The sequence below is a fragment of the Cupressus sempervirens genome, chromosome 5, assembly GCF_028749045.1.
Source record: "Cupressus sempervirens isolate cs-2001-9-10 chromosome 5, ASM2874904v1, whole genome shotgun sequence".
Lineage (NCBI taxonomy): Eukaryota > Viridiplantae > Streptophyta > Pinopsida > Cupressales > Cupressaceae > Cupressus > Cupressus sempervirens.
The window spans coordinates 777,700,219-777,727,624 of NC_143122.1; the positions used below are offsets into that span (position 1 = coordinate 777,700,219).

Sequence of the window (27,406 nt, forward strand, 5' to 3'; positions counted from 1 at the left end):
ATCTTTTTTTGGCACACATTGCTTTATTAACAAGCATGCCATGAATGTGTCCATATTATTTTAATTCTTGTTGAATTTAATGGGACTATTTCTCACAAATATTATTTTATAATTCCTTACTCTATATTTGGTTCTTGTGTGATACTCCCCGGCCTTCTTATCTTGTATATCAACATGCCAAAAATGAATTCAGTGAGCTAGCAATTATGGAAGTCACTTTCTATTAGTTTAATATCATTTTTTAGAAAATGACAAAATGTTGGATATATTTGCGCTTTACATTTTTTAAATGGTAAAAGTGAATAACTATCAACATCTTCATAGTAGTTGAAAAAGATAGCCTATTTCTTATGGATGATAATCCTTAGGAGCTCTAATCTAAAATATCTAGTTTAAGGCACAATTTGATGTGTAACTTGTCCTTGTACAATGTTTTGTTATGTACTCTATTCCCTTTTGACAGAACAATGCTTTGTTTTTTCCTTTATTGATCATTGCTTTTCAATTCCATGTGATTATGTTTTCCCATAATTAGTTGCAATCCACACTAACTAGCTCAAAATTTCCTGATATCTAATTTTTTTTAAAACATCACTTAAACTAGTACATTGCAAGATTATTTTGTAGCAGAAACTATAAAAAAGGAACAATTCATTAAACAATGACTAAACTTCCTCCCTACAAACTGATGTAGGCTAGAAATTGATCATTTTAAAGTCATCTTTTGACCAAATCTTGTCAGTAAATATTTTTAATACTTTATTCCTCTTATTTGACTGAAATGACAAACACAGGGAACTATACTTCTTCCTCCTCCCCTTCTATCTTCCACACCCACCCTACATGCACTTGGCAGGAACTGTGTTGCACTGCAGCTCTTATTAATCATAGAATTTCTTTTTTTTTTCACATTGTCTTGTTGAAATTTAGCTTGCATTCAAAAGCAACACAATTTGACTCCCAACATTCAAGGTGGGGAACAAAACTCCTATCTTGTTGGAAACATTCCATAGATAGATTAAGCTGGTACGTTAAGTTATCAGCTTTGCACAATTAAATTGAGAGGAATTTAACATCAAAATCTCCAGATTATTGGACAAGCTTCAAGTTGTTTTTGGAATCACACTTGTCCCTCCGTGATTACTGCTAGACAGAAGCATTCAATTTAGTGGAGAGAATTGGAGGGCTCGTTCCACTCAGAATTCTCATTGCTTTTTGTGAGACATACATTAGTTGGGGCGAAGTGTCTTCATACACTTCATACAGTGACAGTGACATCAAGCAAAAAGGGATTAGTCCATTTGTGTTTCCTTGACCCAAGCCTTACTTTTTATTTTCTCTCCATAGCTTCGCCCAGCATTGCATACTTATCTTCCAGATTCTTTATCTCTTTCGTGTATTCTTTTTGTGTGGTTGAAGCTGTTTAATTTTGACACCAAGATTTTTGCGCGTGTTTCAGCCTCAAACTGCTCATATTGCTGAACAATATTGGAACCACATGAGTCTGGGGTACTCTGGCCCTGGCCACATTTAACAGCTGCAACTACAGATCGTATAAGCATAAAGACAATTAGCTACAAATAGATCTCAACCATGCAGACATTTCGTTGACGCAGTAAATGAACCGGTTCCTATTTAAAGTGTCGTATCTATTACACTGAGCAGTAAGATCTTAATAGTTTAAAATGTATGGTAAAGATATATACAGGGAAACAATCAAGAAGTTAGAGCTTAGAATTTGCAGTTGAGCTAAAAGTACCATCATTCAAAAACAGGAAACATATGTGAAGTTTGGCCTTCCAAAGGATGCCTAGTAAATTTGGACAAAAGACATTTGACAAATGCTTGCAAGCAAAATAACAATTACCGAATAGAATGAGCACAAGAAAGAGATACATTGAGTTCGCAAATCAAAGAGTAGCAGCGGCATCTCATAAATGTTAAAATTGGATAATATCCAAAAAGAAACAGAACAATTTGCCGTTGCCAAATTTTGCCGAGACGGTGGGTGCAACTCACAGTACTGAAAAGAGTATTTGCCAACATCGAGCATGCTTGAATAGCAAGTGAAAACAATAAAAACTAATATGCAATTGCAATGGTTTGGGAAAACCTTAGCTCTAATAAAAAAAAAAGCTCAACTATGATAAAAATTAAACTCAACATAGCTCTGCCTCTAATTGAATAACAATTTGGCTTCAGTAAATTTGAGGGAAAAAAACCTATAATTCAATTTCACTAATTCCAAAAGCAAAAATGAAATTTATGACGCTCTTCTCCAGAACTCTTAATAATAGCTATATTTTAAATATGAAAATTTTACTCGGCATTTAAAAGATATATACCTTTCTTTCCAATTCCGTCCATTCTAAGCACAATTTTGAACAGCAATTTTCCATCATACTCTGATAAACAGTTGCCGCACCTACAAACACAACCACAAAACTCAGCTTAACTGCCAAAACTGTTACAGAAAGCAAAAACAATCAATGACGTAATGTTTTTTTTGCGCTGTTTACCTGATGATTTCATCATATGAAGCTGTGGTAAAGGCAGATAATATAATCCTAGCTTCATGTCGATACACAACAGTTCTGTTGATTTTTACAAGCCCTTAACACATATAGAGGTCTCTTGTTTAACCGTTTACAAACCCCTTCATGCCTATAACATTCATAATTCATTTAATTCCATTCATGCTTATAACACTTTCCTGCAATGTACTTTTTGCACTCACAGTTTTTCCTCCTCTCACCAATTTTGCGTGACTAGCAAAAGACGTTTGAATAACAATAGTCGCTTAATTTTTTTTCATTTCTCAGTTTTCTTGATTGTTGATTGGTCCACTTATCTAAAAGTACTATAGCCGCTATTGAGGAGTCTTAGGGGTGAGTTCGATTTTTTTTTCATTTTTCAGTTTTCTTAATTGTTGATTGGTCCACTTACCTAAAAAGTACTATAACCGCTATTGAGGAGTCTTAGTGGTGAGTATTGGGCAGACATTTTAAAATTGCACTTATAAACCACCTTGCACTCTACCAAAGGGCTCTGTAAATGAGGGACAGCCAAAAGGTTAGATTTAGGCTCTTCAATCACCTATGAAGGTTCACTGAAAGATTGACAAATTTTGACTTACAAAGTAGGAGTTGCAGTTGCACGAAGTTAGCCTTGGTGGGTCATTTCACCTAAATTACTAGTTTCAAATTTTTGTTTGGTTAAGTAGTTTTAATGTTAGTTTGGGATCACTAATAGGTACTAATTTCAATAATTATCTATTAAAAACTAGCATATTTAACTTAACTATATTAATATTAAGTAAAAAACATATTATTGATTATAAATTATTTTATAATTTATAATTAGAGTTTCACATTTCTTTTAAGAAAATGGAATAAGTTTAAGTGTAGTTCGTCATCTTCAAGTAATGTTATTTTTTTTGTATAGCTACATCTCAATCAACAATGGATAATGTATCCTAAAATGTCTAGATCAATTTTGATGAGGCTTCAAAAGGGAACTTAGGCCCATCATGGATAGGATGTGTTTGCAAGAGATTTAGATAGTAACATAGTGGCAAGTAATTCCAAGAAGCTTAGAGTGGTATCAATAATGAGGTGGAAGCATAAATTGTATTACTTTTTGTTTATTTGGCTAAGTGGATTTATTTCAATCAACTTCATCTACAAAGGCACTCCAATATTGTCATTAATGAAATCACAAATGCATGAGAAAATGTGTAGAGAATTGATAAAGTTGTCACCATTATTCGTTAAAAGTTGGCATATTTTAGAAATTTTAAAATTTCCCATCTAGACTAGTATGACTTTAGAAGGACAAGTTGGTGGCAGGATATCCAAGGTTTGCAAGAGATTCAGAAAGTAACATAGTCATAATAAATTCCAAGAAGGCGAGAGTGGTAACAATAACAAGGCGGAAGCATAAATTGTATTACTTTTTGTTGATTTGGCTAAGTGGATTAATGTCAATCAACTTTATCTAGAAAGGCACTCTCATATTGTCATTAATGAAATTGCAAACGCATGAGAGAATGTGTGGAAGATTGATAAAGTCATCACCATTATTCGTTAAAAGTTAGCGTATTTTAAAAATTATAAAATTTCCCATCTAGACTAGTATGACTTTAGAAGGATGAGTTGGTGGTAGGATATCCGAGGTGGCCACAACTAGTTTCTTGTTGAGATAATAATAATTAAGAGTGATTTCATATTCTGGGTACATATCAAATTATTACGCATGATGTCTGATACATTTGATTTTCGCTGATTTATGATGGGATTAAGGGTATCATTACTATTTGCATGGTAGAAGGAAAAGAAAGAATAATCAAGAAACATGGAAGCCAATTTAAGTCTAAAGGCCACCAAATAGTAAGTGATATTTTGGGGAGAAGTTTCAATAAAATGGTTGAAGATATTTTATGAAACTAATGATTCCTTCATGTTTTTGGTTCATCAACTGCCCGGTGACAACTACTAGTTGGTGAAGCACAAATACAGAACTAATATAGACACTAGATCCATATTTTTGGCATGGACTCTAAAATTAGACTCCAAGAAGAAGTGTGAAAGGTGGTCGTGAGGTGTGCAGTAAGAATGGAGACCGACATTTTGGATGTAATTGGTGATTGTGTTTTCATTCTTGGGTACCTACTCACTACAATAATTCCCTATCATTAGCTCCCTTTTTGGTGCAGCATTTTTCTTCAATAGAGTCTTTTTATGTATTACTCCTCTATTTTTTGAAATATGGTTCTCTTAATTTGGCCAGAATCACTCATGGCATTCTACACGCTGACCTAAAGAGATAGGTGTCAATTTGGGCATAATGCAACATGTAAATTTGCATTTGTGTTGGTTTCAAAATGAATTCAACTTGGAGGAGTAAGCAAAAAATTAGGTGCCAGGTTACAATATCCATGTATAGATTCAAAAAAATTTACTGCATCATCATAGGGTTAATGAATTGGTATGGTTGCATATCATGATTATGTAATGCCCCACCAAGGGATCCAAAGAATTAACCTAGAATTTCACTAAGTTTGGTAGCATTTTTTTTTACATGAAAGTAAATACCACATATAACTCATGCACAATAATGGAAGCAATAGCAATGTCCATCTAAAAGTAAACATAACATACATAACAGATTACATTCTTTAAGGATCCCTTAACGTGAATTACATCTAAGTCAACTAACATACATGAATCCATCTAATACAACATCCACATGAAATAATAATGATACATCCAATATACAAATGTCCTTTTTGAATTACATTCTAGAATGCACAATCATCCACTGTACATGTCACAGGGTATGAAGGCTTAGAAGAATATACATATGTGAAATAAGGTACATCATCCTATTCTAATCCATGATACATCAAAGTAAATACAATCACATGATACATCATCATAGAAGATATACATCCATCATAAAAATAAAACATAATAAACTAAGTGCACGGTTCCTCCCAACCGTTAATAGCATCATTAGACCATTGTGGATCCTAGCCATCCCTCCATGCGTAACATCCCAAATCACCGAAGAGATCATTAGTATTAACATAGTAGGAATATCACTCCTAACATATACAACATCATATGTAGAAAGTAATCTAACATGCAAATATAAGCATAAGATAACATCATCTAACATATGCTAATCATCAATGAAAGGATACATATCCACCATTACGAAGGATGTATCAGCCATGATGTCTCAATGAATCTCAAATGATAAGAGTGGAAAATACACTACCACCCAACCGCGTGGTACCTAAGTGGTCCACTCCCACCATGCTGAGGAGATAATCTCAAGTCCCAAACAGGTTATCAAAATCACATAGCATAAATCTCTATAGTCCAAGAATCCTAAAAGTATACTAACTCAAAGGTTCCAATCACAGAACTGACATCTAATCTCAGAGGCACACAATGACATGTAGGAACCTACTATGCAAGCGGGAAAGTGTCATCGCATTTATCACGTACAAGTTACCCTGGCAGTTAGCTAAACTCCATGGGTCCATACTGATCTCATGCGGCCACTAGTATCCTCTCATACTGACAAGGCATACTATGGAATGCAAGGTCGCAACCATGCGTTCTCACTACTCCCATCCTAGCCTATACAAGCACTCAAGGCATGGGCGAGAAAAAAACACTTATCTTTTTAGGTTCATTTAGTTAGTATTAGGTGTGAATGTTATCACTTATTAATCCAACTTACAATGAGTTACCCTGGCAGCCTCTTAGGGCCCCGGCCCCCATTGCAAGCCACTTCCTGTCACTACATGCAGATATCCTACCCTAATGCTCATGGAATCATAAATCTCAAAATCACAAAAATAATCCATAATAAAGTCATCAAATATGCATAAAAGCATCAAATCTCCATGAGCAAGCATCCATAGAAAATCATGAACATAACAGCTCTCTATTGGCAACTGAAGTATCATTGATAATCAAAGTATCCAATGGTTCTCAATAACCAAAATATATCTCAAATCATACTAATCGAAGACTCCAAAATGGTTGAGTCAAACATGTCACAACATGACATCATCAAGAATAAATCCACATCTCAGTCCCATCATGGCGACTAGAAAATAACCAAGGATAACTAATCGATGACCAAAAATAATGGTTAAGTCAAGTATCTCATACATAAGAATCTCAACTATAACAATCAGTAATTACAACCAATACATAGAGCATTCCATCACATAACCATGGTTGGGTTATAAAGATAAAAAATAAGACATCATCATGACATCACAATCACATAATCCCCAAGCCTCTGGTAGACGTCCTATAACTGGTCAACACTAGTCAACCCAAAACCCAAAACAATAGCATAAAGAATACACAATGTAAACACATGTTTTGGTTTTGCTAAGTTTTCAAATTTGAATTTAAAAGTCTCAGTTTACGTTTTTCCAAATTATATAAGTGGATAAATTTCACGTTTTTCCTAACTCATGTATTTGTTTGATAGATAAAAGTTTCTCCCCAAAACTATTAGACTTAATTTTCTAATTGATCTAATAATATTTTGTTTATATAACATTGTTTGAAAATTGACATTCTCAATGAATCAAAACTTCGATTATATATTCTAATAACTAATCTTAATTAAACTGAGTTTAATTAAATTAATTATTAATATCTCTTCATAATTGACAAGCTTAATATCAATATTTTAAATCATTAAAAGAGTGATCCATTAATTTAGAACTTTATAATATTAATTTATAATTAATTATATATACATATATACTTATATACATATACATATATACTTATATATATATATATATATAATAACATTTAATAATTAATGACATTGCAACAAAATCGAGATTCATATCCAAATCTCATATGAAATAACGTGGCAAATAAAACTTTATATAATTTAAAACCAACTCAAATGACAATGTGATTTAAAATCGCGTAGCCCAATACATCTGCACCGCAAGTACACTGCGGATTGCAGGTACACTACGGTCGCAGGTACTCTGCGATCTCGCAGGCCTGCGGTGGGTGGGGTATATAATACCTACCCAACATCATATATATTTTTTTTCAACGCGATTTTCAATAACATTTTTTTATAAAAACGTTCCCATGTGATATGAAATACTATTAACATGAAACTCTATCGCGATTTGACATTTGATTATTAAATAAATAAATAAATATATGTATATATATACATATGTATGTATATATATATATGTGGGTATATATATGTATATATATATGTGTGTGTGTATATATATATATATACATATACATATATATGTATATACATATACATATACATATATATGTATATATATATATATATACATATATATGTATATGTATATACATATATATGTATATGTATATATATATATATATACATATATATGTATATGTATATACATATATATGTATATGTATATATATATATATATACATATATATGTATATATATATATATACATATACATATATATGTATATATATATATATACATATATATGTATATATATATATATATACATATATATGTATATGTGTATATATATATATATATATATATATATACATGCAAAGTTTATATATATATATATATATATATATATATATATATACATGCAAAGTTTATCACCATCACAACACATACATATATATGTATATAATGATATATACGTATATGTGTATGCAGATTCAAGAATATACACAGTTTACTTAGAAATTCTAATTTTCAGAATTTTCCTTTAAACCTTTGATCTTCAAATTTATCCAATAAATAATCTAATGGGTTTGGCTATGAATTTTAAACCCTCGCCCTGTTTTCTTTCAGATCTATGCATATAAAGATTCCCAAATAAATTCAATTGCCCATATTGAGAATGCATACAATAAAAATATGAAATTCCTCAGAAGACATATGGAAGACACGAAGAAGACAGGGAATGCAAGATGCGGAAATAGCATAAGTAAAATCACAAGAATCTACCCGAATTTTGATGCTAATTCACTCTTCCTCAGAAAATCCGCAGAGCAAGCTCCCTTCTTCAGAATTCTCGAATCCTCCAATGCTCCAATTGCACTCCAAACGCTATATCTAAGCTTCTAGGGATGCCTGAATATAAAGAGCTCTCAAGAAACCTCTAGAATGTTTCTAGAAATAGCTAGAAGGTGTCACCAACTAAGGATGGGTCTTTTCCAACCTTTTTGATGAGCCATAGGGTTGTAGACACCATGTGCTTAATTAATGCACTAACCTCCGTGTTGTTGACACATGAGAAATAGAAAAGTGTGTTAATTCCCATGCAAGCTTATAACTCCAATTTACTTTTTATATAATTTTTATTTAAATTTTTATAACTTCCATTTTAATTTTTATAACTTTTATTTTAATTTTTATAACTTTTATTATTATTATTTATTTATTACTTTATTATTATTAATTTTAATTTCTAATTTTCTTTTATTTAATTCTTTTCTCTCAATTAATTCTCATTTAATTAATTATAATCAAAATATCAAAGATCATGATATTTTATTAATTTTCTCCAAAATAATTAATTTATTAATTAAATCTATTTATTAAGACTTAATTAATAGAAAATTCACCATAGACCTCCAAGATAAAATATGAAAACCCATCATAGAACAAATCATACAAAATTAGTCTAAAGGGTTAAAAATCACGAAATATGTCATCCGACACATTCGGTGGGTACTCAACTCTGATACTTGTCCTAACTCACTAGGACAAATGGTTTTAGGGTTTGAGATTTGGACTTGAGAATTTATCTCCCTTCTCTTATCATTGAGATAGTATAATAGGGTATGCTCATTCTGGCAATTCAGGGAAGTCGATACTCGGTACTTGCAACCTACAGAAAAACTATGCATGTACATCCAATATATATATATATATATATATATATATATATATATATATATATATATATATATATATATATATATATAGTGCTAAGCTAAACAAGCAATGGCATGAAGTGGTGCATCGTGTAGATCCCAACTAAGCAGGTGACTACGACTCCCTTCCTTAACCATATCAGAAACACCATACAATAAGAAAACACGCACACCATACACATGCAAGTATGGGGTAAGTAACCATAATAAAACACATGAGATAATAAACCATCTAACTAATCATCATTAATAACTGAAAACAATGTAATGATAATCATACATACATGAAATGTAAAGTCTAAATGATCTCATCATATATCAACTGAATCCATACCATAATGTCAGATAGTCTGAAACCACTAATCCATCAACATAAAACTAGCCTATCATAATCTGATAATGATAGCAACAATATGTCCAGAAAAAAAATGTGAACGAGGGTAGGCACTACAGATTAAGTAAGGGAGTAACACTTGTTAAAAACCCTAGGCCTTGTATCCTCATAGGCCTAAATTATAGTTAAGGAAAGATGTTGCGAGATTCTAATGAAATGAATTTGATAACCCATATTAATTAATCATTAAATAACATAACTTAGTAACATAGGAAGATAGAAGAAAAATCATACCAAACTACCATGTGCCATATCACAGTGAACTCCTATGCACAATGAAATTAATCTATAACATGTTGAAACCAAAAGAATCTCCCAATGCATCACCATGTAAATATTCATATGATACAACACAACTTGGTAACACAAGAAGAAAAAAGGACATTTTACATTGTGCTATCATATACGATCCACAACCTCTTAACTAATGAATTATGCATTGTGTATTTATAAATGGGTTAAGTTTTTGCATTGTTATAGACCTAAATTATAGTGAAGGAAAATGATTATGAACTTGTGATGAAACAAATTGATAACTCAACTTGGGTAAGTTGTAACCTCATGATATTTTATTTACGTCACTCAAAACTATTTGAAAATGTATTAAAGAAAGAAGTGGTGGTAGGAAGAATCTAAGAAGTGATGTCATTTTTATTTCTCCAATTCACACCCTATGTAGGCTTCAAAAAAACTAGACACTAGAGAAACATGAGATTATTTCAAGGTTGTAGCTTTGATCTATTGCTCAAATAAACCTTCGAAGAAGATTGGCTTCCCTGGGTATCACCTAAAATTAACTCATTTGAGAAGGGAAAGGGTAGAGGTAAAACAATAAAATAACAACTTCAAATAACTTCATCTACAACAAGGTGCTACTACAAGAGGTGATACACAAAAATACTTATAGTTTCAGTAATGCAATAAAATCCTTGAATAACCATTATATGCATTTAGATATGGCACAAATCATTATTTCATGTTTGTGTATAAGTGTTTAACAAAAAGGCCCGAAGATGTTAAGATTAAATAGATAGAAATAACAATTACATGTAAATATAGCCAATATCATAAATAAATAAAGCACACAAAATAGAACACAAGAAACAAATATTTAATGTGGTTTGTCCAATCCCTAGGCTATGTCCACCAACCAACGAGTCCAATATTCTTATTATTTATTGATTACAATTGGATTACAATCTGCAATCACTTGTGACTAAATACCACTACAAGAAGCTATGTCTCAACATGCATAAAATCCCTAAACCTAAGCCACTTTATACAAGATTTTTGCCACTTACAAAATGAAGGAATTGCATTATAAAAAACTACGTGGCTCAGGAAATATCTTGATGAACATGGGATTGCAGCTACATTTATTCAATATACTAATGGGTGGTAAGGGATCTTAATGGGTCCTAATGTGTCCTAATTGGTCATAATAGACATAAGGTAATCTAGGACTGCCTACAACCCATTAGGAAAAAATATGAAATAGACATGGATTAAATATGAATCGATCTTATATTTTTTATCAGTTCCTATGGTTTATGGATTGTGTAAGCGGCTTGTAATGCACTCAACCATAACTTGGTACAATACTATCATTTTAATAGGTGTAACAAATTCTTCAAATTTTTCCATATGACCCCTCTACAATTACTCATTATAATTATTCTCTCTCCTCTGTCTCCCCTTATCAACCTTTATCTCTCCCTCACCCTCTACCCTTTTTATGGTCTCTTCCTCTATCCTTCCCCATCTTACTCTCTCTCCTTCCCTTTGATACTTTTATCTGTCATATTTCTCTCTTCCTCTCTTCTTCTCCATTTCTCACCTCTTTCTCCACTTGTCACATATCCAACTTTCTCTCTCGCACCTTTATGCCTCTCTCTCTCTCTCTCTCTCTCTCTCTCTCTCTCTCTCTCTCTCTCTCTCTCTCTCTCTCTCTCTCTCACCCTTATATAGTTTACTATGTTCACTAGTTCACTAGCATTATGATAAACTATGAAAATTTTAAATTACATTGATTCTAACTTTTTTGAACATATTGACGGTAATAGCATGTATATAGTTGTTGTCATATTTATTTTGAATTGAATTAGAATTGTAATATCCTCCCCTAATTTGAACTTTGACTTGTAGAAATTTAACTTAAGGAATATTGTCAAACACTTTGTATGCAAACTCGTAAAGCTGATTTCCTCAATAAATTGCTTTCCAATGAGTAGATTTACGAACAGCTATGAAGTGATATTAAATGCATAATACACATCATAACATTTTCACAAACACTTGGCACACATTCAACAATATATGAAAAATCTAGAAACTCTTTCAATCTGCTGATAAAGGGTGATTTTTAAATGTAGATGTGCACTTACAGCTGCCTTAAAGGCTGCAACAACTATTTAGACTTGTATTCAACAATTATTATGCAAAGTATCAAAATTTGACAGAAGAAACCTGGAATTAGTTGCCGTAGTATTTTGCAGATGTAGTCGATAGCCTTCCAAACTTCTAATCAGCCAGAAAAACAAGTAAACTTGATACCAACACTGTTCACTTCCTACTGTAGCAAAATATTGTTCATGTCGACTATAGCAAAATACTATTCATGTGGCACTATAGCAATAACTAACTTCAGATCTGCACCTCAAACCCTTGTAAATTTCTTTATGCGAATGCCCCAAATGAAACCCAGTGTGTTTCCTGAAGTGAAAACACCATTGATCCTCCTGACTGTGTCTTCCAATAGCGAAGAGAATGCTAGCAAAGAGGGATTCCGTCCTCCAAGCCCAATAATCAGATATCCAGCAACATAACATTAATCTTCATCCAAGCATACAAAAAAAAGCTCTTCCATTTCTTTTATAGTGTTCTCACAAGAGCTCAATCCTTTGTTTTCTCAATGTGGGATAAAACATAACTCCCTTTATGTACCTTATGTCTCCAATGTGTTATAAAAATAAAGGGAACTCTTTTAATTTAAATATTTCCCACAAACTATAGTCTATGCATTAATAAAGTTAAATATTTAAATTTAACTTTATAAAATGGCTTTATCAATGCATAACAAATCTTATCAATGATAAATAAGTCTTCCTGTCGATTTTAAACAATTACCATCGACATACCACTGTGACTGAATGTCTGGCCATGTCCAAGATGACTTACTATAAATAGTAAGTATGCCCAAAGTTGCCTCAGAACCCCTCAGAAAGACCTGCAACTGAAACTGTCTAGGCCAAATGGCCTCTAAGCCCCTTTAATGTCCTAGTTAGCCTACGGGACTGTGGGGAAATACACTAACAACAACATCATGCTATGAATTCTAGAAAGGGGACATTATAGTCTGGCCTTCCCAAAATTGCTTGTCCTCAAGCAATTTCAGCTCTGGATGCTGCAATATCTGCTCATTGGGTAAAAGCACAAACCCGTGTCACCTTTTTATAAAGAAAAGTGATATCAAAATGTGACAATTCAACATTAATGACAAAAAAAATGGTATTTGCGTTTAAAATATGAAGATGATGTAAACTGATGAAATGTGTAGAATTGTATGAATTTTATGCCTATAATTTTTATTATTTCTTTGACTAAGAATTTATTCATTTTATTTTATTTTGAAGTCCCTTTTTTAACTGTAAAAAATATAGGATGTAGTTCCCGTCAAACAAGTATATGCAAATCATCTTTTTCTGTTATGATTTGAAAATATTTTATAGATGACATGTATAGCTAGTGCACAAAAAAAGAAATAATTATTTTTGATGTATATTTTCTTTGTTATAAGCACTCAAGTTCGACCTTGTCAGAATCCAACAGTTTTTTCCTCCCATCAAAACTTCCCTATCAAATCTATACCTTCTTGAAAAAAAATTACATATTAATGAAGAGGATTGTCTCCTCTAGTGATAAATATATTTTTTAAATTTTTTTGATATGATTTACTATTTTTTTTCATTTTTTGAGAGAGCATCTTCTGAAATGTTGAAATATCGACTTATAATATTTTTAGATTATAGCATATTATAACTAATCAAAACACTCAAAAATTTATATAATGATGATATTGAATCTGAAATCTATAAAAGGGTATTTTTAGTTTTTTTTTTAAATTGAGTTTTGATAGAGAAATGAGATTTGACCAAAACAGGTTTTTGTATCACAAACGGTGACACAGATCTATGCTTTTACCCCATTTTCCCAAGTAGCATCCTCGACAGGTAGGTTCCTCCACTTCACTAGATACTCCTTGATAGTCCTCCTGCGAAGCACCCTCTCCCTGGAGTCAAGTATGGCCTCAGGAACCAAGATAAGCTTTCCCTCATCATCAAGAGGTGGCAATACTACTGAAGGCACCACATTGTGACCCAATGCCTTCTTAAGGTGTGACACATGGAACACATTATACACTTTACTATCTATAGGAAACTCCAACTCATAAGCTAGTTCGCCCACTCTCCTAATTACTTTGAACGGTCCATAGTAGCGTGGTTTCAATTTCTCTACTCCACTCTTCTTGAGAGAGGACTGTCTATACGGCTGTAACATGAGGTACACCATATCTCCCACCTCAAAAGACCTCTCAACCCTATGCTGATTAGCATATTGCTTCTGCTGATTTTGTGCCTTTTGCAAATTTTCCTTCAAGGATAGCATAATGTCTTGGCACTCCTGCAAAGTATCCTTGGCCTTAGGCACCCTATTGTCCCCAAATAACAAATCCAAAAAATTAGGAGCATCATACCCATACAGTGCCATAAAAAGGGGACATTTGAATAGACATATGGAAAGAGGTATTATAGCAGTACTCCCCTAGATGTAGCCACTTCACCCAAGCCTTCTACTCTCCCGCAATGTAGTTTCGAAGGTACCCCTCAACCCATTTGTTCACTATCTCTGTCTGCCCATCAGTTTGGGGGTGGTAGTTGGTACTCGAAGTGAGCTCTGTTCCACATAACCTGAAAAACTCCTGCCAAAAGTGGCTCATAAATTTGTTGTCTCTGTCACTGACTATGCTCCGTGGTATCCCATGTAGTCTAAATACCTCTCAAAAAAATAGTTCTGCTGGTTGTGCTGCTGAATATGTAGATGAAATTGCAAAAAAATGTGCAAATTTCGTCAATTTTTCTACCACAACAAAGATACAATCCTGACCCTGTGCCTTGGGGAGGCCTATGATAAAATCCATGGAAATGCTATCCCACTTCTTCTCTGGTATGGGTAGGGGCTGTAGTAAACCACCCGGAAAAGAATGTTTCTGTTTGTTCTGCTGACACACAGGGCATTCCCTCACAAATTGAAGCACCTCTTATTTGAGTCCTTTCCAAGTGAAGCGCTCTCTCACCCGCTGATATGTCTTAAAGAATCCAGGATGTCCTAGCATTGGTGAATCATGAAATGCCCTCAAAATCTTTTGCTTCATAGCAGACCCAGGTACTAAATAAATCCTTTCCTTGTAGATGATCAGATCATTTACGACAGTGTATTGACTATCTTGAATAGCTCCCTCAATAATGCTAGATGCCCAACTATCCTTAGCATATTCTGCCAAGATCATCTCTCTCCAATCATCCATGACTATCCCAATAGCAAGAAAATGAGGCCTTCTAGATAAAGCATCTGCAATAATATTTTTCTTCCCTTTGACATAGGCTATGTCAAAATCATAGGCCTGTAATTTACTCACCCATTTCTGTTGCCTGTCATTAAGGTCCTTCTGTCCAAGGAAATGTTTCAAGCTATTATGATCTGTTTTTACTGTGAACTGGCTTCCCACTAAGTACTGCCTGAATTTAGCTAGCGCGTGCATGATTGCTAGCATCTCTTTGTCGTAGATGCTGTAGGTTCTCTCCACACCTCATAATTTTCTACTCTCATATGCGATGGGATGTTTTTCTTGCATGAGAAAAGCTCCTATGCCCTCTCCCGAGGCATCACACTGTAGCTCAAAGGGCCTGGTGAAATCTGGAATGGCTAAACAGGACATGTACTCATCAGCTCCTTAAACCTGTCAAAACAATCCTGAGCCCTCTCTGACCACTTGAAACTATCTTTTCGTGTCAAATCTGTAAGTGGTGCTTCTATCTGTGAAAATCCCTTCACAAATCTATGGTAGAACCCACAAAGCCTGAGAAATCCCTTGAGTTGTGAAGTGTTCCTTGATGGTGGCCAATCCAGAATGGCCCTGATCTTGTCTGGGTCGACCCGAACACTTCCTGCACTAATAATATGCCCTAGATAGAGAAACTCTATCATCCCAAACTCACATTTACTCATCTTGGCGTATAATGACTCCCTCTCTAGAATACTGAGCACTGTATCAATATGCTTCAAATGTTCCTCCCAAGTATGGTTGTATATCAATATATCATCAAAAAATATCAACACAAACTTCCTCAACTGATCTCTGAACACTCTATTCATACAGGACTAGAAAGTGGTAGGGGCATTTGTCAACCCAAAGGGCATGACTAAGAACTCAAAATGTCCATAGTGGCATCTAAAAGCTGTCTTCTCCACATCCACCTCTCTAACCCGTATCTGATGGTAGCCGGATCTCAAATCAATCTTGGAGAAGTAGCATGCACCATGCAATTCATCAATAAGCTCATTGATGCGCGGGATAGGGTATCGGTTCTTGATTGTCTTCTTGTTTAGCTCCCTATAATCAATGCACATCCTCATTGTACCATCCTTCTTCTTTACCAATACTACTGAAGAAGTGAAAGGACTTTTGCTTGGCCGTATGTGCCCCATGTCAATCAACTCCTTAATTGCCTTTTCTATTTCATCCTTACATCTCTTCGGATGGTGGTAAGGTGTGATGATAACTGGCTTAGCCCCTTCCTCTAATTCAATACCATGCTCAATTCCCTTATCCGGGGGTCTCCCTGGAGGTATCTCACCAAACACCTTAGTATGTTTGGTTATTATTTTTTGTACATTAGGTGGATACTCTTGTTTATGTTGCTCTGTCATCTTAGGCATTACTCTAAACTCTGCTGCCCACTACACCTGATCATGTCTAAAGAAACTCTGCATTCACTTGAGTGACACCAGTCGAAGTCTCCCATCTGACAAACCTATGAGCACTATCTTCTTACCATTTGCCTCAAACCTCATTTCCATTTTCTCAAGGTTAAATGTAAACTCTACCAGAGACTTCATCCAGTTCATCCCAAGCACCATATCCTGATCACCAATGTTGACCACAAAGAAATCTCCTATCATGTCATAATCTCCCAAACAAAGCTGCAAGTTGGAGATTTTCTTGGTACATTCGATTTTGAAGCCATCGGCAACCATCACCTTAAATCCCCTATGCTCCTCTATATGTCACCCTCTGCGTGTCACAAACTTCTCATCAATGAAGTTATGTGTCGCCCCTGTATCAATGAGTGCCACAACTCTCTATCCATCCAAGGTTCCCCTAACTCTGAAAGTGACAGCTTCCTATATACTTGACAACTGAGCTATTGTGCTATCACCGCGTGCTTCTTCCTGTGAAGAACTATCATCATCTCCATTTGATTTGGATGACTTCTCTGAATCTCCATCTACTGACTCTTCGGTTGAAAAGTACTCCATCTGCTTAGCTTTTGCTTTCAATGGACACTTATGTGACAAATTCCAAGGCTCCCTGCAATGAAAACAAAGCTTCTTCTTTTTGAAATCATTAAGTGTCTCATTGTCCAACCTCTTACTTTCCTCCTTAGCTGGCTGAACCTCTTTATGAAAAGGTTTCCTGTCCTTATCTTTCCTTGAAGGGAAACTCTTTGCCTAGAATTTATTTTTTGAAGATGAAGAGGAATCCATGTCACGATATTTCTTAATGGCTTCCTACAAAGTGGGAGGGTTGAGAGCTTTAATCCACCCTCTCAACGGATCAGCTAACCCATCCATAAATAGAACTAGTATCCTCCATTTAGATACATCTGTTACTAACACTACAAGTTTCTGAAACTCTGAAATGTATGTTTCCAATGATCCCCACTATTTAAGCTGAGCTAACTCCTTGAAATGGAGTTCTAGATCCTTCCTATCAAAACATTCAATCAGCCTCTCTATAAACTTCACATATGAGGTAATGTGTGCATGTCCCATAGTGACCATACCATGATGCCACCACTTGTGTGCTAACCTATCCAGATTAATTGTTGCGTACTTAATAGCTTCTTCCTCAGGCATAGGGTTTAATTGAAAGTATGTGTCAAGCTTTTGAACCCAAGCTCTTGCCGTAGACTTTCCTGAGCCATCATAATATGGTAACTCAAGTCTCCCTACTTTCTTCTGTAGCTCATAGCTCTGGTTCCCGTCATGTCCACGTGGCATATGTTTCATCCGCACATCCATATACTCCCTAAAGGTAATTGTAGCAGTAAAATTTGGCCCTTTGGCTTCCCAATCTCTCCTTGACTGGTCCTGTATATCAGTAATCTGGGGCTCTGGTATGAGCTGCTCTAGAGCTCTAGGAGGAAATGTAGGAATCATGGGCCTTGAACTCGCTGTACTAGCTCACTGGGGTGCATGATCGAAATTGTTCCCAACTTGTTCATCTCCATTATGTGTCCCATCCTGATCATTTCCATTCTTATTGTTTCCATTCTGATTATTTCCTCCACCCATGTTAACATTCAACCCCATTTGACGAGCCATCATCTGCATCATAAGATCCATTCTCTAATTCTGTTCCTGTGCCCTTTGTTCTGCTACTCACTGACCTTGTACCAAGGTCTCTAATAACTGTAAGAATCTTTCCTCTCTAGGCTCTAGACTGGCATTCTCGCCTCCACCTAATCTTGTATTCCTGTCATCTCGGTCACCCATATTGTTGTCTTGATCAAAGAATACCTCCGCTGTGTCTATATGACTGGATTCTATACCCCCCTATACGGATGAACTAGACTGTTTGCTTTGCAGGTCTGAACTCCTACTTTGTCTTGCTCTGGTATTGTGGAAATTATAAGGCCCCTGTCGCATGCTCAAACATAAATGCTCTGATTTTAGTGTTTTGACATTTCATCAAACACTTTCCCCTCTATCTGCTAATTCCAAATTTCCTATAAGACCTCCACAGGATGGCAGGACTTATAGCTCTGATACCACTGTAATATCCTCCCCTGATTTGAACTTTGACTTGTAGAAATTTAACTTAAGGAATATTGTCAAACACTTTGTATGCAAACTCATAAAGCTGATTTCCTCAATAAATTGCTTTCTAATGAGTAGATTTACGAACAACTATGAAGTGACATTAAATGCATAATACACATCATAACATTTTCACAAACACTTGGCACACATTCAACAATATATGAAAAATCTGGAAACTCTTTCAATCTACTGATAAAGGGTGATTTTTAAATGTAGATGTGCACTTATAGCTGCCTTAAAGGCTGCAACAACTATTCAGACTTGTATTCAACAATTATTATGCAAAGTATCAAAATTTGACAGAAGAAACCTGGAATTAGTTGCCGTAGTATTTTGCATATGTATTCGGTAGCCTTCCAAACTTCTAATCAGTCGAAAAAACAAGTAAACTTGATACCAACATTGTTCACACCGTACTATAGAAAAATACTATTCATGCCGACTGTAGCAAAATACTGTTCATGCGGCACAATAGCAATAACTAACTTCAGATCTGCACCTCAAACCCTTGTAAATTTCTTTATGCGAATGCCCCAAATGAAACCCAGTGTATTTCCTGAAGTGAAAACACCATTGATCCTCCTGACTGTGTCTTCCAACAGCGAAGAGAATGCTAGCAAAGAGGGATTCCGTCCTCCAAGCCTGATAATCAGATATCCAGCAACATAACATTAATCTTCATCCAAGCATACAAAAAAAAGCTCTTCCATTTCTTTTATAGTGTTCTCACAAGAGCTCAATCCTTCGTTTTCTCAATGTGGGATAAAACATAACTCCCTTTATGTACCTTATGTCTCCAATGTGTTATAAAAATAAAGGGAACTCTTTTAATTTAAATATTTCCCACAAACTATAGTCTATGCATTAATAAAGTTAAATATTTAAATTTAACTTTATAAAATGGCTTTATCAATGCATAAAAAATCTTATCAATGATAAATAAGTCTTCCTGTCGATTTTAAACAATTACCATCGACATACCACTGTGACTGAATGTCCGGCCATGTCCAAGATGACTTACTATAAATAGTAAGTATGGCCAAAGTTGCCTCAGAACCCCTCAGAAAGACTTGCAACTGAAACTATGTAGGCCAAATGGCCTCCAAGCCCCTTTAATGTCCTAGTTAGCCTACGAGACTATGGGGAAATAGGCTAACAACAACATCATGCTATGAATGCTAGAAAGGGGACATTACAAGAATCCACCAAGCTTAAGGATGTAATTTACCTACCACTAGAAAAATTCACCAAAAAAAGTCAATCACTAGAAAACATCATCTAAAAAAAGCCAAAACTTCAAATTTTCACTCAAGGAGATGTAATTTGAGAATTTAGTTCAATTTTTTGAAAACTTTGCATTGTTGGAAAACTAGTTCTGTGCTCTTTTTAGTGATATGGGTCATTTTCTAGATTCCACTCAAAGTATGTTTTATTTTCCAATTTTTTGCATTTTACACTCTGATGAATATCTTAGATGTTTTAGGTCTAGAGTCAAGTTTCTATGAGTGGGATGACTCATCTTTTGTTGATCTTTCTATTTTTCTTACCTTTTCTCTCTTTTGATCATTGTAGACATCTTTTTTAATCACTTTTTTTGGTAAATGTGCTGAGAAAAAGTGTCATTATGTCTTGCATACTTGGAATCTAACTCATCTTGTGATTTATTGTAAATGAACTTATTTATAAAGTATCATAGCGATTGATGTTCGCATTTTTTTTTGTCATCCACCTTTTTCAAATGACTATTCCTTCCACAAAAAATTAGCCTCATAATATGTGTCAAGGGATTCTCATATTGGTTCTAATACTTCTTTTATTCAATGGAGTGAGCATTCTATATAATATTTGTTCCTATGTACTAAGTAGATGTAGTGGCTGGAGGCAACCTTCCATATTCAATTAATTAGTTGTTTATGCTTTTGTGCTTTATGTCATTTGTATCTTCAAATTTAATTATTTTTCTTTTTTGTGTCCTTAATTGAGTGGTGTCATTTTAGGTGACTCATGCAGATTATATACTCTTCTCTACCTAGACAAATTCTATTTTAGTAGAGATTCTTTAGATTAGAAATTACGCTTCGACGGTGTAAATGCAACTTCCTCATGCTTCAATGGTGTTCTTCATGTTCATTCCTTTGTTTCTATTTTCTAAGATCTTCTCTAGTTGGAGACTTCTTCATTTATTCACTTGTCTTTGTATTCTTTTTTAGCATTTTTTCCATCTAATTTTGGAGTGGAGTTTTTCCCATGCATTTTTTTCTATTTCTCAACTTTATTGAGATTTAGTTGTGATTAGTTACCTCATTAGGAAATGTTGTTGAGAACCATGTTTGTTGTCAACATTATAGTTTTCTTTTTTTCTTACATTGTTTGTAGTAACATTTTTTCTTATCTTAAGGGGGCCATTAGAATAAAGAAAAATATTTATTATTACATTATCTTGGCTTATTCATTAAGTTCTTTACTTCACTCTTAAGATACCATTTAATGTATTAGTTATATTTAGTAATTATATTAGTGAATACATGTTTAGTTTTTAAGGTTTCTTATTTTAGGTTACTCGATCTCCTATATTTGGATTGATAATTGTATATTTTATTCATTTGTTTGATATGATAATATAACATTTCATATTTTTATAACACAAACCCTTTCTTTTTTATTTTATTCTTCCTAATGCCAAATTATGTTTGCATATAGGTTATCTCAACTTTTCATGAAATATGACTGACAACTTCTACACATATAAGATATGATGATGTAAGAACATATAAAGATGTTACAACCATGTATATAAATGACATAAATACGTAGAATATGTAAATGATAGTTTCCCTCAAAAGGGAAAATATAGAATAATGAAGATCATAAAATGAATATCAACATGACCAAGATCACAATAAATGGATATAACTATTAGAAAGTAAACTCCACTAAGATAAATGAGAGGGGGGAGGGTGTGAATCAATTATCCAATCATTAAAAAATTTAACAACCTTATTAATCCTTTATGATGTGAGAAATATAACCAATAACCATAAGAAGATACACATACACAATAACACTAGATATGTTAAATAGGAAAACCCTTGATTAGAGGGAAAACCCTAGTGGGGATGGTACCCCACAAAATGATGTACTAATATAAAAGTTCCTTATAAGAGAATGGACTCTGTTAGGAGTTAATGAAATACATTTAGTACATATCAGTCCTCGTTAAGAGACTCTGAATCCTTGCTAGAAGATTCCAACCCTATTAGGAGTTTTACAAGGCAAATGAACCCACTATCCAAACAAATTCAGCGGTAAGACCATTGAACTCACTGTCTAACTAGTCTATGTATTATTCTTTATAGAATAATAGAAATTAATGACTTGAAATTCTTCTCTATCCTCTTGACCAAACTAATCCTCTTCTAATCTCAATAGAAGATCACCAACAACACATCCGAATAAACCCTTGGATTGCTTACACACATTTACTAGCTTTACATATTACTTGTTTAGTACCAAAATGGAACACACACTTCATTAAAAGGAAAATAATCTTCCTTTATACCACATGCTCAAAATATTTCCTTCAATTGGACTTGATTCTTTCCCAATTAATCATAATAGGACCTCATTAAGATATTACAATCATTTTATAATTATACAACACTGCCAGCTCACATTCTTTACAACTTCTCACACATGTGACCTCTAACCTTGAGCAGTTGTTGAAATCACCAATAGGTTGTCTACTATCTCTATTTCATGTTTCTTATCTATATTTTATCTCCATTAGGAGATACAATCCAACCATAAGAAATTGTTTTTTATGTACTCTACTTGCACACTATCCTATGTAAATATTGAATAACTTTTTCATGTCTTTGACTTTTTATATGCACATTTTTCCATAAAACTAGGACATAATCTAGAATAAATCCTTATCTATGCTTGACCTAATCATCAATAAATAAGTAGTCCATATGACCTCTTTCTTTGTCTGCTACTCTGCTAGTCTTCACAGAAATAATATTATATAGACATCAATGACAAACACAAGCATGAATGCAACATGTCAATCACACTAACCATCTCTCGAATTCTTAGGATACTCAGGCCACAATGGAATACCATCAACATTCATGTGAAGAATCTCCCTCTTTGGAATTGATGGCAACATAGATGAAAAACATCTAGGTTCCAAGAATACCAAATAAAACTCTACTATTGTTGTTGTTCTCTTCTTTTCAATTCATCTTCATCAATCAATTCTAAAACTCAAAGGAGTGACTTTCCATCTGTGCTTCCTCGTTCATTTAGATAAACATCACTTGTTCATACTTCTCCTTCATTGATATACTTCAATGTTTGTTCCCATTTACATCAATCTATCGATGAATAGTTCTCTAATCATCTCCTACATACTACCAAAAGATGTTTTTCATGTGATTATCTTCCCCATTGACATCAATGATAAAGGCTTCATTATGTCAATCATTTTCTCCAGCACTTGAACCACCTCAAGTGTCCAAAGACACTATTCTATACCATCTACTAAGATTCCTTGATGACTCTTCTTATCATAGATACTCCCCTATATAGAAAGCATTGACGTTCAATCCAGATAAACAATAGAGCTCTCTACCAATAGACTGATGCACTTTCTAGATCATCTACTCAAAAGTAGGCAGGGCAATAACCTCATGCATACCTTGCAAGTACTCAAAATTATCTTTAGGAAAAGGCTTTGTAAAGAGATCTACAATCTTCTCTTTTGTAATCACATATTCTAATATGATTTCTTTCTTTGCAACTTTCTCTCTCAAAACATGATACTTAATGGATATATGTTTAGTCTTAGAATGAAACACAACATTCTTGGACATACTTTTTGTACTTGTGTTATCAAAATGTATGATAACAATTTCTAAAAATTCTATCCCAAAGTCCTTTAGCATATTCTTTATCCACATAACCTGATTATAATTATTTTCTATTGCTACATACCATGTTTGTTATGTACTTTATGGGATACAACCTTATTTTTTTCTTAGCCAAGAAACTAATCTTCATCCAAAAAAAATACTCCACCAGTAGTGCTCTTTCTTTCATCCATACTACTTGCCCAATTCACATTAGTATAAGTGCATGAAGTAAAATCAAATGATCGGTCATATCATAGACCAAAATCAAGTGTACCCTTCAAATATCTAAATATTCTCCTTAATGGTGCATAATTTTCTTCTCTAGAGTCTAATTGAATTATTTCTACTATACCAACTGCATTTTCTATATCTGGTATGGTGTGAGCTAGATATTGCAAACCTCTTATCATGGATTTGTACTTCTACTCAACTGTAGGTGTCCCATCTTTTCTCAATAACTTGTGACCAATTATCGTAGGTGTACCAATAGGATTACAAATTTTCAAGCCAAATCTTTTCAACAAGTCTTTTAGATACTTGGTCTATGATAGGAAAATACCATAACCATTCTGCACAATCCATAGACCTAAGAAATATCTCATCTCACAAAGCATACTTGTCTGAAATTTATTCTTCATTTCAGCAACAAATTTGTCACTTGCTTCATCATTTCCTCCAAAAATTATGTCATCTAAAAATATTAGAATAATCAACAATCCATTCTCAATTAATTTCAAATACAAATTACTATCTTCCATACCTTTAGGAAATCCCAACTTTTCCAACCTTGTCTACAAGGTTCTAGGTGCTTTCTTCATTTTTCATACCATATCTTTTTCTTCTATTAAAGGAAATTGTTTAGGATGCTCAATGTCAATTTCTTTTTCAAGCTCCCAATTCAAAAATGTTTACTTTACATCCATCTAATATACATTGAGCTTCTTACTTGCTACATAGGCCAAGAAAATTCTTACTAATTCAATTTTGGCAACAAGGGAAAATATCTCTTCATATTCTATACCTTCTTTCTATGAATATAATTTGCATACCAATCCTATTTTATTACTCATAACCTTACCTTGTTCATTCATCTTGGTTTTGAAAACCCATCTAGTTTCCCCAATATTCTTATCTTTACGTCTAGGAACTAGTTCCCATGTTTCATTAGATTCATAATCTGATCTAGTTATTCCTGTTGGCCTAGTTTTTCACCATTTTTGTTTTGTGAATTCAAAAATCAAAAACCTTGAATATGTGAATTGAAAATTTGAAATTAGGTCAAACCCCAAGTAAAATTCATTAAAAGCCCTAATGCTTTATCTTATTTTAACCTAGCTTTTAAAAAAAGAAATTTAAAAAAAAAAAAAATCAAAATGACTTTAGGTGGGACATTTTACCCTAAGTTTTAAAATTGTGCAAGAATGACTTCATAAATTTTGGTTAAACCTTTATATCCTTGCTTTTGATTATAGTTATTGCAAATATTCCAATTGAAAGACTTTACTGTAGCACTTTTTGGCCAGCCGTTGATCTTGGTCAAATCAATGGATGGCACATCCCTGCAATCTTGAAATGTAAGGTCTTTAGCTAAAGCATGCATGCACCTTTGCACCATGTAGCCCTTGATAATGACAAAAGCTCAGTGCCTCACAAATATTATGACTTGTCAAAGTTCGTCAGAACCTTTTTGTAGACCTGTCAGTACCATTAGTGCACGTTCTAAAATTCTCACAATGTCATTAATTGATCTTTTAAGTGAAGGTATTATTTTATGTTCAAGATTTATGCATCGTTGATCTTGTTTAGATCAAAGGCTAGCACTTTCCTACAATATGAAAATGCACAAGAATTAAACAATGTGGGGAAGTGCAAACAAGACATGTAGCATGACGTGACATTATGGGCCTGCCCTTTCAGAGGGTAATAATGACATATCTTCTGTGGTAGCTGTTAGGTGAATTGGATTAAAGTGAAATGTCTCATTGGTCATCCATTTGACTCGATGTGGTCAAGGTTCAATATTTATTATCATTGATCTATGGTTAGTGCATGCCTGCATTATGAAGTTGCATGAATATTAAGTAATGTGAGGAAGCACAAATCTGATGCATGGCGAGGGTGAGACTAGCTGTGCAAGGTATTTTATTGAGTCATGCCAAGCTGTAAAAAAGATGTTGATGTGTACTCCTAGCTAGGCCATTCAGATGGGTTGTTTGCCAAAGATGCATTGGACATTCATGATTATAGATCTTTTAAAGATGAGTGGCTAGTGTTTACCTGCAATAAGAAACTGTTCGACCTTTAAATAATGTAGGCAAGAACTCTTGCGCCATGTGGCCAAGTGGGATCAGGTTTTGGGGAAATCACTGGGTCATGCCATGTTGTAAAAATATAATATATCAAACACACTCAGTGGTCAAATGTGACGTGTATGCCAAACTAGGAGTGATGATGTCATGGGCATAGAAACTTTAACAGTTAATATGAAAGTTGGATTTGTCAGAGCTTGATGGTCAAAAGAAATTATTTTATTGGTCAAATTAGGTGAGTGGACCATAAAAGACAAGGGTTTTGACTCACCGTTGATGTTGGTTAGATCAACGAAGGGCACTTGCCCACATTAAGAACCTGCAATAATTTTAAGCAAAGTGGATAAGTGCCATGAAGACATGTGTCCATGGCGATGTCAAGGACCCACTTTCTCAAAAGATAAAATGGGACTTGCTTGCATGGAAGTTTTTCGAAAGGCACAGATTCGCATGGAGAATTCTTATTGGTCAATGTAGCTAACTGGGTATCATTAAAGTATCAGAATTTGTGATTGTCGATTCAATCATGATCAAGGGTTAGTGCTTGCCCACAATTTCAAAATGCAAAAAAATTAAGCATTGCAAGAAAGTACATGTTTGACACATGGCCAGATTACTAAAGTAATAAAGCAAGTCTACATTTTTGAATTAGGACCATCTGATCTATTGAAATCAACTAGTAAGATTCAAATCTAAGTGCAATATGCAAATAATGGCTAATGGAAATTAATACTACTCAAAGTTCATTCGTCTGATAATAATGCATGAATAAAATTCATGATTTCACCATTATTGAACCACCAAAGCACAAAAAGTTATCAGAGCATAAAGAATTTTTAGAGCTAGGACACATCAATTATACCAGGTGATTCAGTAAATTGCAGTTAAAATTATACAGAAGAGAAGCACAAATTTAGTGGGTAAGTACTTTGCAACTTTTAAAAATAAAGAATTTGGTGTTGTGAAATTTTAAAATCTTTAAAATTGTTGAGCCCCAAAAGGAATTCTCTAGGAAAACTAATTACCTAAAGAGGGTTGTGCATGATGATTTCCTTGAACAATTCCCACTGTCTGTGAATGAAATCACTAAGGAGAGAGAGTTGATTCCTAAGAACCCTAGGGAAGTTGTAGCTAAGGGTTTCTATGATAGGGCTAACTAGG

At 33.9% G+C, this 27,406-nt stretch overlaps 1 protein-coding gene across 1 annotated transcript; it reads right to left on the reverse strand.

The window, feature by feature from the left end:
* Positions 1–739: 739 nt before the first annotated feature.
* LOC149558244 (uncharacterized) lies at positions 740–26,269 on the reverse strand. Its single transcript, XM_089830700.1, has 4 exons — positions 26,214–26,269; positions 2,520–2,594; positions 2,346–2,425; positions 740–1,543 (listed from the first exon to the last, which is right to left on the reverse strand). The coding sequence occupies exons 1-4, from the start codon at positions 26,267–26,269 to the stop codon at positions 1,368–1,370; spliced, it is 387 nt and encodes a 128-aa protein (XP_089686826.1). The 3' UTR covers positions 740–1,367.
* Positions 26,270–27,406: the final 1,137 nt, after the last annotated feature.

Coding starts and splice junctions, on each gene's coding strand:
- LOC149558244 (XM_089830700.1), bottom strand. CDS start 26,269: ATGGCGCAAGAGTTCTTGCCTACATTATTTAAAGGTCGAACAGTTTCT. Junction 2,595..26,213: donor CGAACAGTTTCTTATTGCAG/GTAAACACTAGC, acceptor AAAAATCAACAG/AACTGTTGTGTATCGACATG. Junction 2,426..2,519: donor TCATATGATGAAATCATCAG/GTAAACAGCGCA, acceptor TTGTGTTTGTAG/GTGCGGCAACTGTTTATCAG.